General features: G+C 42.4%; 1 protein-coding gene across 2 annotated transcripts in view; it reads left to right on the top strand.

The window, feature by feature from the left end:
* The first annotated feature begins 252 nt into the window (after nt 1-252).
* TPD52L1 (TPD52 like 1) overlaps nt 253-14065 on the top strand; it is a 65293-nt gene continuing 51480 nt past the window's right edge. For both annotated transcript variants that reach the window (XM_087775100.1, XM_087775099.1), the window contains exon 1: nt 253-395. In XM_087775100.1, coding sequence (XP_087631226.1) covers nt 377-395 — 19 coding nt within the window. In that variant the 5' untranslated portion in view covers nt 253-376. The remainder of the gene's footprint in view (nt 396-14065) is intronic.

Raw genomic sequence — 14065 nt, 5'->3', positions numbered from 1 at the left:
TGCAGGCGCTAGGCGGGCGGCTCCCAGCCCGCCCCCGGCTGGCGGCAGGGCGAGGGCTGCCTCCCCGGGGGCGAACGCGCAGCAGGTCGGGCGGTCCCTGCCCCCGACGGGCTCTTCGTCGCGGTCATCCCCTCTCACGCACGGGCCATCTTCGCGGGGCTCCCGCCGCCCGTCCCTCAGCGGGGCCGGCCCCGCCGCTGAGGCGAGGGGGGCGGCCCCAGGTGAGCGGCTCCTGGCCGGCAGGTGGCGCCGCCCGCCTCCGGCGGCGCGGGGGAGGGCAGCGGAGCGGCAGCGGCAGCGGCAGCCGGGCGCCGGCTGTCAGCGCCGAGAGAGCGGCGAGTGCGCGGCTGCGGCGGACGGCAGGGCCCCCCGCGCCATGGAGCCGCAGGCACAGGGTGAGTCTCGTCGGGACAGAGCCCGCGGGGCGGCGCGGGGGTCCCGTCCCTTCCGCCGCCGGGGGCTGCCGCTCCCCCCGGGGAAGGGCCGAGCCCGCCCGGGGACAGCGGTGGAGGTGCCCCGCGGCGGGGAGAGCCTGAGGGAGGGCGAGCCGCGGCCCGGGGCGCCGCCCGCCTCTCCGGCGCTGGGGCCGGTGAGAGGAGCGGCGTTTGAGCTACCCGTGAGAGGCTCCGCCGAGGGGCGCGGCGTGGCCCGGCCGGCCCGCGGAGCGTCACGGCGTCCTCCATCCCGACCCGGGCTCCTTTCGGCTTCCCCGGTGTTACTGCGGGGTTGGGATGGAGACCTCCCTTTTCTCCTTCTGCTGCTCTTAGACCTTTCGTGGCCAAGTAGCCGGCTTACAACTTTGCCTGCGGTGAATCTGGGCGAGGGTGCGGGCTTCTCGTGGGCTGTTGGAAGCAGTTTCGCCCCGGCGGCGCGGCGGGAGCGGGCCGGCTCCGGTCCGGTCCCGGGCAGGGAGGCCGGGCGGGCGGGCAGGGCCCTGCGGGTCCGGCCCGCGGCGCGGCCCGCGGCGCTCCCCGCTGAGACCGGCTTGAAGTCGGGTGTGCCACAGCATTTCTGCAGTTCCACCTCTCTCTCTCTCTCTGGGTAAAGTTAGCTGGCCTCCAAAGAACAGAAGAAACTTTTCTTGCAAGGTTTAGATGATGTTTGGGTCAACCTAAGGTCTTTAGCATGCACAGATCTTCCTCACCTCTATGGTCTTGCTTATGTTTTCTGAAGAACCTTACGACTTCACCCCACATGTCCGTAAGCCAGCAGTGCTAAGCAGGTGGTACAAACATTTCTGTGAGAGCAGAATGTTTAGAAACCGTGTTACATCAGCTATAAAATAGGGAGAAAAAGTAAAGGGGAGATATATGCTCATTGAAATTAACGGACAAAATAGTCTTCCAGAATAGTTAAAAACTCTCTTAAACAAATACACATGAAAGAGACAAATGTTGATTGCAAATATGGTTGTACGTAAAGGAATACAGTGTGAAATTTGAGTCTGTGATGCTTGTGAAGGAGAAAGCCTTTCTGGCAAAAGTGTGGTATATGTGGTATCCTAATGGATACCTGGCTGAGGCTAATTGGCAAAATAAATAGATCTGTGGCTCAGTTCCTGGGTTTTTAAAAGTCAGTATTAAGATTATAGCATAAGACTGTTATTTAAACTGATTTTCTGAGTACATCTGTACAAATACTGTGGTGGGAGCTCCTGTTCTTTAAACAGGAACTTCGTACGGTAAAGGATTCGATCATTTCTTATTTTGTAGAACTGATGGAAAACAGTGTCTGATTCTAATTAGCCAGATAGTGGTATATGTGCATGTGAATTTTTTACCTTCCCTGACTAGTAAGATGAGTAAATAGTATGTGTTAAAAATTCAAGCCAATAAGTGTGTTTTCCTAATGCATGTTTTGGTCAGCAACTCTGTTTCTGCCATAGGTCTTTAATAAATTCTTCTTCTGGATTAATATCTATTGGCTAGCGAGACAATATGAAAACATTTTGTATTGCTTAATTTTACCTAATTAAGGATTCTTAGCTCTTCATTTTTCTGCATGCAATGCAGGAGCTCAGGAGCTTTTTTTTTTTTTTTGGATCTTAAACTTAGTTGACAGAAAGACAAATACAGGACTTTTCAAGGCTATACTCAATTCTTAAGTCACTTTTTTCTTCTGTTTCTCATCTGTGTGTTTTATTTCTACAGTTCCTCAGAACAATCTCACATTACTTAAAAAATATCTTTCTTTGATATACTAGCAGTACAAGCTGAGATTTTTGTGGTAGGTATTTGCATGCCAGCAAACCTTTGTTCCAAAATGTCCCTCTTTCCTTGTAGACTTAATTCAGTGTAGATTCTTAATTCAATCCTACTGCAGTTAGGAGCCTTGCTGGCGAAAAGAATTTAACCTGTATGTATCTAATGCAGTTGAGTTCAATTAAGTATATCTAAGCACTGGGCAGAAATCTGAATTTTTCAATTCCACTATGCAATTTGCAGAACATAGTTATAGGAGGTTACTAACAAAACAGTAGCAATTTGCTTGGAAATATTGGCTTAAGCAGCAGGAAAACTGTGTATAAATTTTAATGAGTTTATGAATTGCTTCTAAGGAACCTTTAGATGTCCACAGAGAAATTAATCCTGAATGGTTTGTTCCAGTGTGCTCTGCTGGGGGATTGCATTCCAGTTGGAAAGACAAAGTAAAAGCTATAAATTTGAAAGCACTGTCGGATTTCTCATATTTAACACTTTAAAGATTTTCTTCAAAAGGACTTTTCTATATAATTGTGTTGTTTGTGCCATTTTATTTTGTCCTGAAGGGAGGCTATGCCTGAGTAGATCAATTTCATGTTCAAGAAATACACACATGCAAGTATAAAATTCTTCAGAGCACGAAAATAATTTTTGTCAGCATTTTTACATAGCATCATGAATCAACTTTATAAATCTTAATGCAACTGTTGGCCAAAAAAAAGTATTATTACGTTTAACTGTACCAAGGTACCGCATAGAGGTCACAGCTAACATCAGGAGTTTCTGTGTGGTTCAAGGCACAACATCTGTCCATGCCCCAAAGACTCTTGAAAGTTAAATTCCCTGATGTTGATCTTAAAGCAGTAGAGAGATTTCAGGGACTGAAATGGAATTGCTATTATACTTAAGTGTATTGAATATGTCTTGCAACATTCATGCTAACTAGATGAGGCAGTCTACCAGACAAAGAATAATAGTAATTAATGTTAAAATATTTTCTAGAGAAATAAGCGTCTGTTAAATGTAAAGAAATTCATAAGTGTAATAAAAATAATAAATTGTACTTTACATAAATTGTACCTTTAAGCCTCTGGGTGCTTTTATCTTTGATCAGTTTTTCCTCTTAATGGTCCCAGAGCTAGCTGATCCCGGGAACACACCAGCTATACTTGTGCTAGGGGCTAAAAATTCCATAAGAGCACCTTTGGTTTCCTTCCTATGTCTGTCAGTCATTTTTAAAGTGAAAAGTTTGGAAGTCTGAAGAACAACATTTCTCTCAGAAAGACAGGAATATCAAAACTGTGTATTTGCCTCTCATGATGCTCGTTCTGCTCCAGGTCCAGATTAACTGACTGTCCTGCATAGTCCCGCTTTCTGGTTTAAAACTGTGAATGTCCTCTAAGAATGGCAATGCCATGGATGTCTTCATCTGTCTCTCGTCTGAGAATCCCATGTGACTTTTAACACTGCAGCTTTGCTCTTAATACGTCTCTCTCCTTTAGCAATACTTCTCCCTTTTTTCTTGTATCCAGCTATAGTCGTACCTCCTTCTTTCTCTGTCATGCCCGGTCTTGAGTCTTACGCTGATAAAGCTTTTGTGCTTTCTGCTCTTTGCCCTTTTGCCTACCCAGGTAACTCAGCCAGCTTCTTGCACTTTTAGCCTCTGAAAGGGTTTTTGAGGCATCTCCCTGTCCTAGCAATTCTTCTTAGAGGTGTTCTGCATCCTCTGCTCGCTGTGCGTTGTGGCCGTAACAGCTTGCTGTGGCTCTGCGTATGCCTGTGAAGTATTGTGGTGAGAGCCGTAGTTAGTTCAGATGTCAGACTCCTTCTCCCTCTTGCCTCTGCTGTGTGCGGCTGACATCATGCTTCACCTGTGATCCTCAGGGCACTTGCATCTAACATGTGAGGCCACAGAGCAGAGAGGCACCACCTGGGCCATTTGGCTGGAGCTTATGATCAGAAGGAAATCATCAGAAGTCACAGCGTTAACCCAGTGGCCCTCTCCCTGCCATGGTGGCACCTGTCATCTCACAGTTGGATGGTCTGAGGTCTCCCATGCTGGGAGCCAGTGGTGAGGAGGTCGTGTGTTACCTGCGATATGGTGTACAAGACTTGCCAAAACGGGGCATTGGCAGCTTGGTCAGCATTCTCTCTCCCTCTTTCTCCTCACTCGCTACTCATGTGCTTACTAATACAGATCTGAAGCTGGACAGAGAGTCAGTCTCATGGTGGCAAGGTGGGGCTAAGAAACACATGGAGATGTTACTTCACCGCAGTGGCAGTGCTGTGGCCGTCACACCGAAGCACGGTCTGGCTGGAGAGGGCAGCATCTTCCCTAGCCTCAGGTTCGGGGTTGGTGGCTTTGCCAAGGAGCATTGTCTGTTTTGTTCTTTGTTCACCTTGCCCCTAAGAGCAGAGTAAAACTAGTGGCTTGGGGCTGATTTAGTGTAATTGTTCTATGAGAAGAAAATCCCTCTGCTCAGGTAAGTCCATCAGCACACAGGTTGGTCAGTGTTGATGCATGTGAGAAAATGGGAAAGATGAGGGAAGGGGAACCTTAGTTTTCTTGCCTAGCAGCACCTCCTGGTTCCTTCCATTGTGAGAAGGGCATTTACGTTCCCCTCCTATCTTTGCAAGGAAAGTGCCAGGCCATACATGCTTCTGAGGCCTCAAGATTCACTCTTGTTAACCAGGGGTTTGTGCCGTCTCCTTACTGCCCTCTGGGGCTCACCGTTGCCCTGCGGTGGAAAGCAGGAGAGAGGACTTTGCAAAGGGTCAGGAGTATATTGGGGTAATTGAACCAGCCAGTGATAAACTGTGTATTTGATTGCATGATGGAAGTCTCAGCTGCCGTGTTAATAAGATCACATGAAGATGAGGTCAAGTGAAAATGGTAGGGTTGTAATTTATAATAAGATTCTTAAATATTTAACAGGAGTGCCCAGAGCTTGAGATAATTGCTCTTTCATCCTTTTTATACTAAAAGGAGAGAAAATATATGCATGGAATGAGTTATCGGGTATATCAGATTTTAAGCAAATAAATGTCTGAAATCAAATGCAGTGCTTCTGTTCTACCCTTTTGAACCTGTACTGCTTTCAGCTTTATGAAACTTGTCACAGGACGAAATTCAGTTTGCTGGGGCTGAGAAAATTTGAGTGGTTTCATGCTACATATGAGAACTGAGAATAGAATGCAGTGGGATTTGGAAAAGAGATATAAAAGTGATACCTCCTCTAAAATCTAGGGCCAGTCTTATGAGGCATTGTAATTTTGCCAGTTTTACAACCATGAAGATACAAAATGCAGAACACGCAAAACCAAACACGTCAAGCCCTAAAACATGTTTTAAAATTCTTGCTCTATTTTTTCTCCTGTATCTTCTTATTTTCACAGGGCTGCTGGTATGAGTCCTACTGTGAGGCAGCACAAGCGTAGTCTGAGTCTGCTCTCAGTCAGTGTTCTCAAGTGCATGAGTGGAAAGATGAGTCTGCTGATGCTGTTCTGATGTGCCTCGCTGACTTGCACAGTACAGAAAAGCGTGGAATTTTTGAGGTGCTTTGCTTATGCCATGTGCTGCTTGAAGGTCAAGGATGTGGCACAAGCTTGGCAGAAGATTGCAGAGGGGTTGAAGTATGTTCTGTGTGGCCGTATTTAGAAATGTAGATATTGTTTAGTAGCTTGTTTTAGCATAATCCTGGAATTTGGGTTTAGAAAGACTGTAGTCAGCCTTTGTTTCAGAAAGTGTTTTAAGGGTAAAATTAGATCTTTCTTACTAATCAGGAAATACCTCTTCAGGTAATATATAAAGATGAGATCTGGAGAGGCTAGTTTTATCCAATTTTATTTATATGTCATAGAAATGCACAGTGGCAGTGCCAAATTTTAGAAATGTAGTCTGCTGTAGTCATATCGCTGCTCTCTAAACTGTGCATTTTGGCTGCTGGATTCTCTAAACCCGTCGTGTACAAGAAATGGTGAGAGCGGACTGACAAATCTGGATTCTAATATCAGATGTCACACTGACCTTCTCCAAAACCTTGGGCATATTAGCTGATTTGTTTGATTCTCTGGGACAGAGGTAATACTGCTTAGCCATCTTTGAAATCCAGGGATCAAAATCATATAATAGCTAACCAGGCTACCATCATTACACTTCTGCATCCGTGGCGTGGTTAAGTGTCGCAGGTGGATAACTGTAAAAGACACAGTCATTTAGCAGTGTTTGTATTGCACTTCAGCACTAAATCTCCTTTTCTTTCTCTCATGCTGTCTCTCATTCCCTCTCTCTTTCACTTTGTAAAAAGAAGTAGTGTTGTTAGCAGTGAGGATCTTTCTGCAAATGTTCTTGTCTGAAAGTGTAAAACAAATTGAAGAACGGGATATACAGCATGAAGTGATACTGCCTCAAGTACCATCTTATCATGACAATAAAGGTCTTCTACTGAGTCCTCTGTTTAACCTCTCCTGCTTTGGACATTTTGCCTTTTCTGCGCTTGTAGGACTTAAACTCTCTGGATAATAAAAAGGGCTTCTAAAAGGCTGTCCTTGTTATTTACTTCTGTGCAAGATTTCTTGAACTTTTTGATTCTTTTTCACTTATTCCAGTAAAAAGGTACTGTGTTTATATTAATGGCATGGGGTTAATGGCATGGTAAAGTGAAGGATCCACTATTGGATCCCCAAGCAGACAAGAAAGTTCCCACTGCAAATAGTCACATAAAATACTGGGAGTTTCTGTCTTCTCTCCACACTATCTGTCATGAAGTTTTCTTATGTAAGGCTGGTTGCTGAAAGACATCTCATTTTTGTAGCTGAAAGCCAGGGCTTTTACAACAACCAAATAAGAATAATACAAAAGTAGAATTTATAAAGACAGTTTTACAGAAATAAGGAAAAGTCATGGTTACGTGTGTGTATCCTCTGGCCAGATACAACGGCTTCTCTCGTTTAGTCTGTTGTCAAACTGATGGACTTTTGAGATGCTTAGGAACTATGTAGTCTGGGATCCAATTCTTTGGCAATTTTTACGTCTTTGCTTTTCTAGTCACTGAAGGAGCATCCAGGTAGTGTGTATAAAGATCAGAAGGAGGTCTAATGCCTTCTGTCCCTTCCAGAAAAGGGAAGGTAACGCTATGCCTTGAGCCGTCAGTTCCTTCTGAAGCAAGGAGGACTATTGGGAAAGATGCTTTCAACTGTTTTTTTTTGTTGTTGGTGGTGGTGGTCTTCTGGAGTTTGGTTTTTGTAAAGTTGTCCTGCTATGACCACTAATTTACCTTAGTATGCAGTTATCCTTGTTGTCCACCAAGAACCTAGTCAGTAAAGTGTTTTAAAATAATGAAAGTACTTAAAATGTGTAATGGAAAGCAGTCACTTTTCAGCTTTGCTGTTTTAAAGGCAAAATTAGACTTTTAATGTTTTTGTAAGACAATAGAATTTAAAGTACTTTTAACAACAACAGATTCCTCAAAATGCAAACTCCAGATTCAGTGTTTAGTGTAACACAGGAACTAGGGCTCTAGTGGTGCTTTTGGCAAAGAGAGATATAAAATTACACTCTGAAAACATTTTTGATATTCATGCAAGCGTAAAGTATCTCTAGATATGGTGTTGATTTTCCCAGTAAAAAGTGTTTGCACAAAATGTTTTTGTAGCAGGCAATGCAGTTTATTTTCATGTGCTTTCTTGCTGAAAGAGCTACTTTTGTTTGCTGGTCAGTGAAGTTGTTATTTGCTTTCCCAGGCCCCGAGGGACCAGATCCTGCCCAAACTATTTCTTCCTCTTTTGAGAACCATTCTTTCTGTTTTTTCTTTCCGTTTGTACAGTCTGATTTCTGTCTGGGTTTTGCTTTAACTTCTGAAACAGCCTTCCTCTTTAGCCATCCAAATACATTAGTTGTCTCTCTTTAGTACCGGGGCTACACTTTAAAGTTGTATTTAATAACTACCTAATAATTCAAGCTACTAATTTATAAATTGTAAGTGAAGTATGGAAAGCGTGATTAAAAACTATGTATGGTGTGGATTTGAAAGGCTGTATGATTTTTGTTCTGTAAATATTTATAAATGGTGGCTGAAGGGAGCTGATGCTTTCCATGTTTGCCTCTTCAGTAAAGAGTTAGGTTTTTCTGTGCTCACCTGTTTGTCCAGGTGTTCTCTTTTCACCAGTTTCCTCACTAGGAAATTGCCTTGCCGCCTGGGTGGAGCTAAGGTGGTGCAGGTTTGTGGTTACAAAAAGGTTGCTTATAACTGTCTTAAAGTTTTAAAATACTTTTGCATGGTTTCCTTGGAATAATTGTTTTCATTGTGCTTTAGATGGATTTAGTAATAACTTGTCATGCTGATGTTGGCTCGGGCATTTTAGGTGATTATCTAATTCCTCTTTCTAAGTTTCTCACTTTAATTAAAATGTTCTTAACTCCATTGAGTAGATCACAGATAGGTCACTCTAGGAAATGCTGATAGGTTTTTAGAGAATGATGCAGAGCAAATATGTTTAGTTAGAATATCTTCTGAAGGCCTCAAATGCTTGATGTTCTTTCTCTGCTGGGTTGGTGCATGCTAAATTTTCATTAAAAAGTGATCAGCAATAGTTGTATTTAAACACAACCAGATTTTCCTTAGAGACAAGTAAAATGTATGTACATTAGAGTTAGAGGAGCAATTATGCCAGGAACAGAAGATTATCTTCTGCTCAAAGTATTTTAATAGGCAGATGGCAGCTATTAACTTATTATTGTGGGAGGAAGGAATCAAAGTCATAATCAGGGAGAATGATGTTTTCTGTGTAATTAAACTATCTAACCAGTGCTGTACACTGTTGTGTGCATATGAGAATACTGAAGAACCAATGAAGCCGTGTGGCCTTGCAAGAGTAAATCCTTCAGTTGTGTTGTGGGTCAGGTGGTGCCGAAGCTTTGATAGCAAAGAAAAGATGATGGTGAAGAAGGAACAATTACTTGAACAGCCTGACTGATTTAAAAAAAAAAAAAAAGGCTGCTGAATAATGTCATTCATATAAACTGAATCACAATGCGATTTTGAAGATTCAAATAAGGTCTATGCAGGGTTAAATAACAGATATTGTCAGGAAACTGGAAGTCAAATACTACAGGTAGAGGAAAAAATATGTCTTCCCTTGTGGTTTCAAATTGCTTCAAAAAATAGAGAAGCATAGATAATGAGCAATACAGATGAAGTTTGCATTAAGCACAAGAAATAAAGAAGAGTATGCAATGATAATAGTATGTACCCATTCGAGAGAAGTTCAAAGATGGGAACTAGAGTTAGACCTAGATCCAGAATTAGAAGGCTGCTCGGTTGTGTCCAGGTCTGCACAGAAATACGGAGCGTGAACACATCCTGAAAGGGGAGCAGCAGTATTCTGGTCAGTCATGTGCTGCACGTGGGAATCGAGGACAGGGGAAGGGTATAAGGAGAAGAATAAGATTTTAGCAATTAAGTTGAATAGGGATGAAGATGTGAATGGAACTTACTAGCAGAGATTCAAGCATTGGAATACTAGTTTATTTTGGAAAAGTACATTGCATTATGTCCATCCTGCAACAACATCCTCAGAAAAATCTTACGTAAGGTAGTAGAAGAGTGAAGACAAGAACTGTCTTGTGCTCTCTTTCTAGACCTAGGTACTGAAGTTACAGTAGGCATGATAACAGACTGGTTGACCTGTATGGAGTAGGGTAGAGGTCTGAGTGATGTTCTTACCACTGTGATCTAATGCAGCCTCCAGGGGGTAGCAACTCATGCCACGTGCCTAAACCCCTACCTTCTCTTACCAATTGGTCTGCCATTACCTGTATTCAGAGCAGCTGTCAGAGAAGCTGACCCTCTGTGGTTCAGGGCTGGTCTTCCCTGTTGATCTTCAAGGAGGAAAAACCACACTCTCTCTGTGATGGCTGCCATTTTGGCTGGTATTTGAGGATAAATCAGGGACCTGAAAGACTGAGACAGTACAGTGTGGCTGGAAGTGCCAGTCTCTGTCTCCTGGTCTGATAAATAGCCGCCCTCCTGCAATACGGTCATTTGTGTAACTCAGGCCAACTGCAGAGGCATGCCTCCTGTCTTCAAACCCTACCCAACAGAAGGGAAGGCCGAGAAACCTGTTTCTATGGGAACTTCATGGATATCCAGGGCCCTAAACCCCAGATGTCTCCACCCACAGCCTCCCTAAGCAAACACATTTCTTTGTAATGGCATGCTACAAAACACTGAGTGGGCAAAGCCACAAAATTAATGATGCCAAAAACTCTGAAGGCCTTAACGTGGAGCTTAACATTAAGAGCAGAATAATAAGTACCTCATTTCACAGCTCAGGGTGCTGGCAAAAAAAAACTAGAGGAAAAACAAATGAAACTTTGAGTTGAACAGGCCTGGCTAGATGGTGCTGTTCTGATTGAGAAGTGTTTTGTGTGGCCTGTGTCCAGAGAATTAGCGTGACACTAACTCCAAATTCCAGGTTTATCAGAACCACCCACCGCAGCAATGGCTGCCTAGCTGCAAGGCAGTGCGTTTGCAAGGAGCAAGGTGGCACAAATTAGAGCTGCTTTTCAGTATATTTGGAGTATGTGTTTTAACAAATAAAAAATAGTTTTATCTTAAACAAAGGGCCTGTGCAAGGGAATACATGGCCTTTGTCTCTGGTAAAATGGATTGTTTTCAAATAATATTTCTATAAATGAGCTTTATTTTTATTGGTTTTAAATGAGAATGAGATTGTGTTGCAAGTAGATGCATCCAAGAGTAGGTCAAGTTTGTTTAGGGAAGCCTGGAGGAGGTCTACGCTGTCAGATAACCCACCTTAGGAAGGCAAAAGTGCACTGGTGCAAAGTAGCTATTTTGAAGGCGTTAAGGGGTATTGCAAACTGAAGCAGGTAGCGCTTAAAGGTTGTGGGGAGGGGAAAGGACACAAGACATGCCTGTTCTGAGGAGCATGTTGATTCACTGCCTCTTCTTGGTGGCCGTGAGCTCTTACACAGTCAACCATAAACATTTAAGAAAAACTCTGGGGATAGGAACTGTGCCTTTATCCCAACTTAGTGAGTGATTTATTGTTGTTAATTTATAATTATGATGCTGCCTACAAAGCTTAGTCACGGATCATGGACCTTTTGTGCCAAGCAGTATGCAAAAAGACAGTCCTGATCCTTAAAAACTGTAATCTTTACTCTCCCAATGTGAGAGATTGAGCAGACGTAGGGGAGGCTAATTTGTTCCTTCTCAGCATTCCTAAATTTGTATTTTAGTATAGGTGACAATGCCGAGACATTTAATCTGTATTAGCGCAATGAATTTGAGCCTGAAGAGAATAAAGAATCTGTCGTGTGCCCAGTTATAATTGTTCCCTGTGTGTTTTCCCTGGTAAGTTTACAGGATCAAAAGTGACACATCTGCCTTACATGTTCAGATAGTTGGATGGGGGTGTGGGGAAAGCAAAGTAACCTGCTGGCTGCAGCAAGATTTTGCTCCTTTGTAAATTAGACTTATAAGGATCTTGTTACGTATGTGTTTTGCAATCTAAAGGATGCAAATTATAGCTACTTGAAGAATTTATCTTTTAATATAATCTTATCACTTCTTGCAGCACAGATACTTTGTTGGAAGTTATTTGAGGAGGCTTGTGAGTTTAACTATACTGCAGTTAGATTGCTGTCTAGTGATACTCTTTTGCACCTGGCTTTAGAAAAATATAATAAACTGATCTTTTCTTAGGAGAGAAAGGTTATTAAATCCTGCCATTAAGTTTCTGTGATTTTGATTCACTTGAAGCAAATGTGTGAGCTTAATTATACAATTGATAGGATCACAGTCACTTCTGCCAGCTGAGGATGGGACCCAAGGTGCCTGTCTATTCTGAGATTAGATGAATGTACCTTCATGTATTTTTAGTGTGAAAGGGTGGGTTTAAGAAATTTGACTGACAGCTTCTACCTCTGACTGCCAGCATTTCCATGTCATAGCTCTTACCTTCCCCTACATTGCTTTTTCTCCAGTCTGATTATATATGCTTTTTTTCCTTCATTTGTTTTATGCAGTCTGTTACAGTTTCTAGAGTACCTTACTTGTAGAGAACAAGACTCTTTTGTGACTCAGTGTCATCCACTTTCTCATTCCCTATTATTCCATTTTTTTTTTTCCCCTGTTCTGCCAAAGGAAAGAAAAAGAGATGATAACCCTTCCACTTGTGGCAGATTTTTCTTGCCCTCGACCTCACAGAAAGTTGTGCAGAATGATCAATAGAAAGCACAGTAAGTGGTAAAATACTGTCAGTACTTTCAGTATTGACATAATAGAAAGAAGCATCTGCTGTCTTTAAACTGTTAGAAAGCAATTGTTGTGAAATGTATTTCCATAGCTATAGCTTAGAAAGCAATGTCGCCCTTGTCTTCCCGAGGCAGGCAGGACTATTATTTTATACAAAGAGAGCTAGCTATTGGATACAATTCATAAGATCATGCCTACCGAGCATTTCTGGACATTTCAGATAATTATTTTGTTTGGAAGATCAGTTCTCACATTGAAGCTTGGTACCTACTTTAAGTAAGTGGTATATATTTTTTTACCATGATTGCTATTCTCACTTTATCCATTGCATTTCTGTCTTTGGGGTGATTGTTAAACTCCTTACCAATGTGTATGGCTTCTCGGTGCAGCGATCAAGCTGTGGAGTCCGTTTTCTGCCAGTTATTTGTGTGTAGACCATCTTTCTTCACTGGCATAGTTTGGCAGCTGTATCAATGGCTTCTGGGGGAAAAATAACTTAGAGATCCTCAATGTATGATTAATTTCTTTTTATTTTACTAATACAGAGAAAAGAATTAGCACACTACAACTGGCTGTTTATCCAGGAGCTTCAAATAAAAGCGTTCCTTTGTTTGGAAACCTGCCAATCTATCTCATAGCTATGGATAGATTTATTAATGCCTGGTTTTGCAGGGTTTAGGAAATGGAATGGAAAGCCTTAGTAAGGTCTGTAATGAGCTGCTTCAGGATGGCTGGGGACACTTATTCTGAGATGGTAGACTATGTCCTAGAGCTCTTGAACACCCAAAAGCTGTACTTGCTCCCTCTCCTTGACACCACCCCTGACCCAAAGCCCAGTGGAGAGGGGAAATGCGAAGACACTTGCCCATCGATATCTCTTTTCCAAGACAGCATATTCAGAGGAAAAGGAAGATTGAGCCCCCATGGTCACAGGAAGTAGAATCTACGATTTTGTTTAATATTTACACTTTTGATCTACATGACCTATGTGTTCTTTCCTCTCTGAACCAAGATGAATCCAGCCTCTAGTTTTATTTTCCAATCATAGCTTCAAAATTAACCTTCCTTCTATTCTGAATTCTCAGTCCTCTAGGAGAAAGGCAGGCTGTAGGCTAATTTCTAGGCTCAAGCAGTTCAGACTTGTCCACAGTTAGCACCAAACACAGAAGGGAAGATCTTCCTTCAAGCAGTTTGTTTTCTTTGTGAATTCTCCCATAATAACTTTGGAATGGAAAAAATGGTACTGGAAATCCTTGCAATTTTTAATAGTTTTTCTGCTCAATTTAGTTGTTTACTGTACATGCTTCTGGTCCCCCTTTTTCCCCCTTTAATCTGTATATCTGGTATTAAGACTACATTATAAAGAAGATCAAAGACACTAATGCAATGTCTGGACAGTTCCTTTGTTCTACTTACCATTTCATCCCTTTGAAGACTTAATTACAATTTAAATTTGTAAACAGGTGTTTTCCAATTCTAAATAAGAAACAGTTCTGCATACCTTGCTATGCTGTTAGCTACAATATAAGGACATGACCAAAGAAGATGTAATGTCATTTTGTTTACTAGAAGCGTTATACAATT

This window comes from Nipponia nippon, unplaced genomic scaffold (assembly GCF_047370975.1).
Source record: "Nipponia nippon isolate SJK-2023a ecotype South Korea unplaced genomic scaffold, ASM4737097v1 scaffold_4, whole genome shotgun sequence".
Lineage (NCBI taxonomy): Eukaryota > Metazoa > Chordata > Aves > Pelecaniformes > Threskiornithidae > Nipponia > Nipponia nippon.
This window is presented reverse-complemented; position numbering and strand designations above follow the sequence as displayed.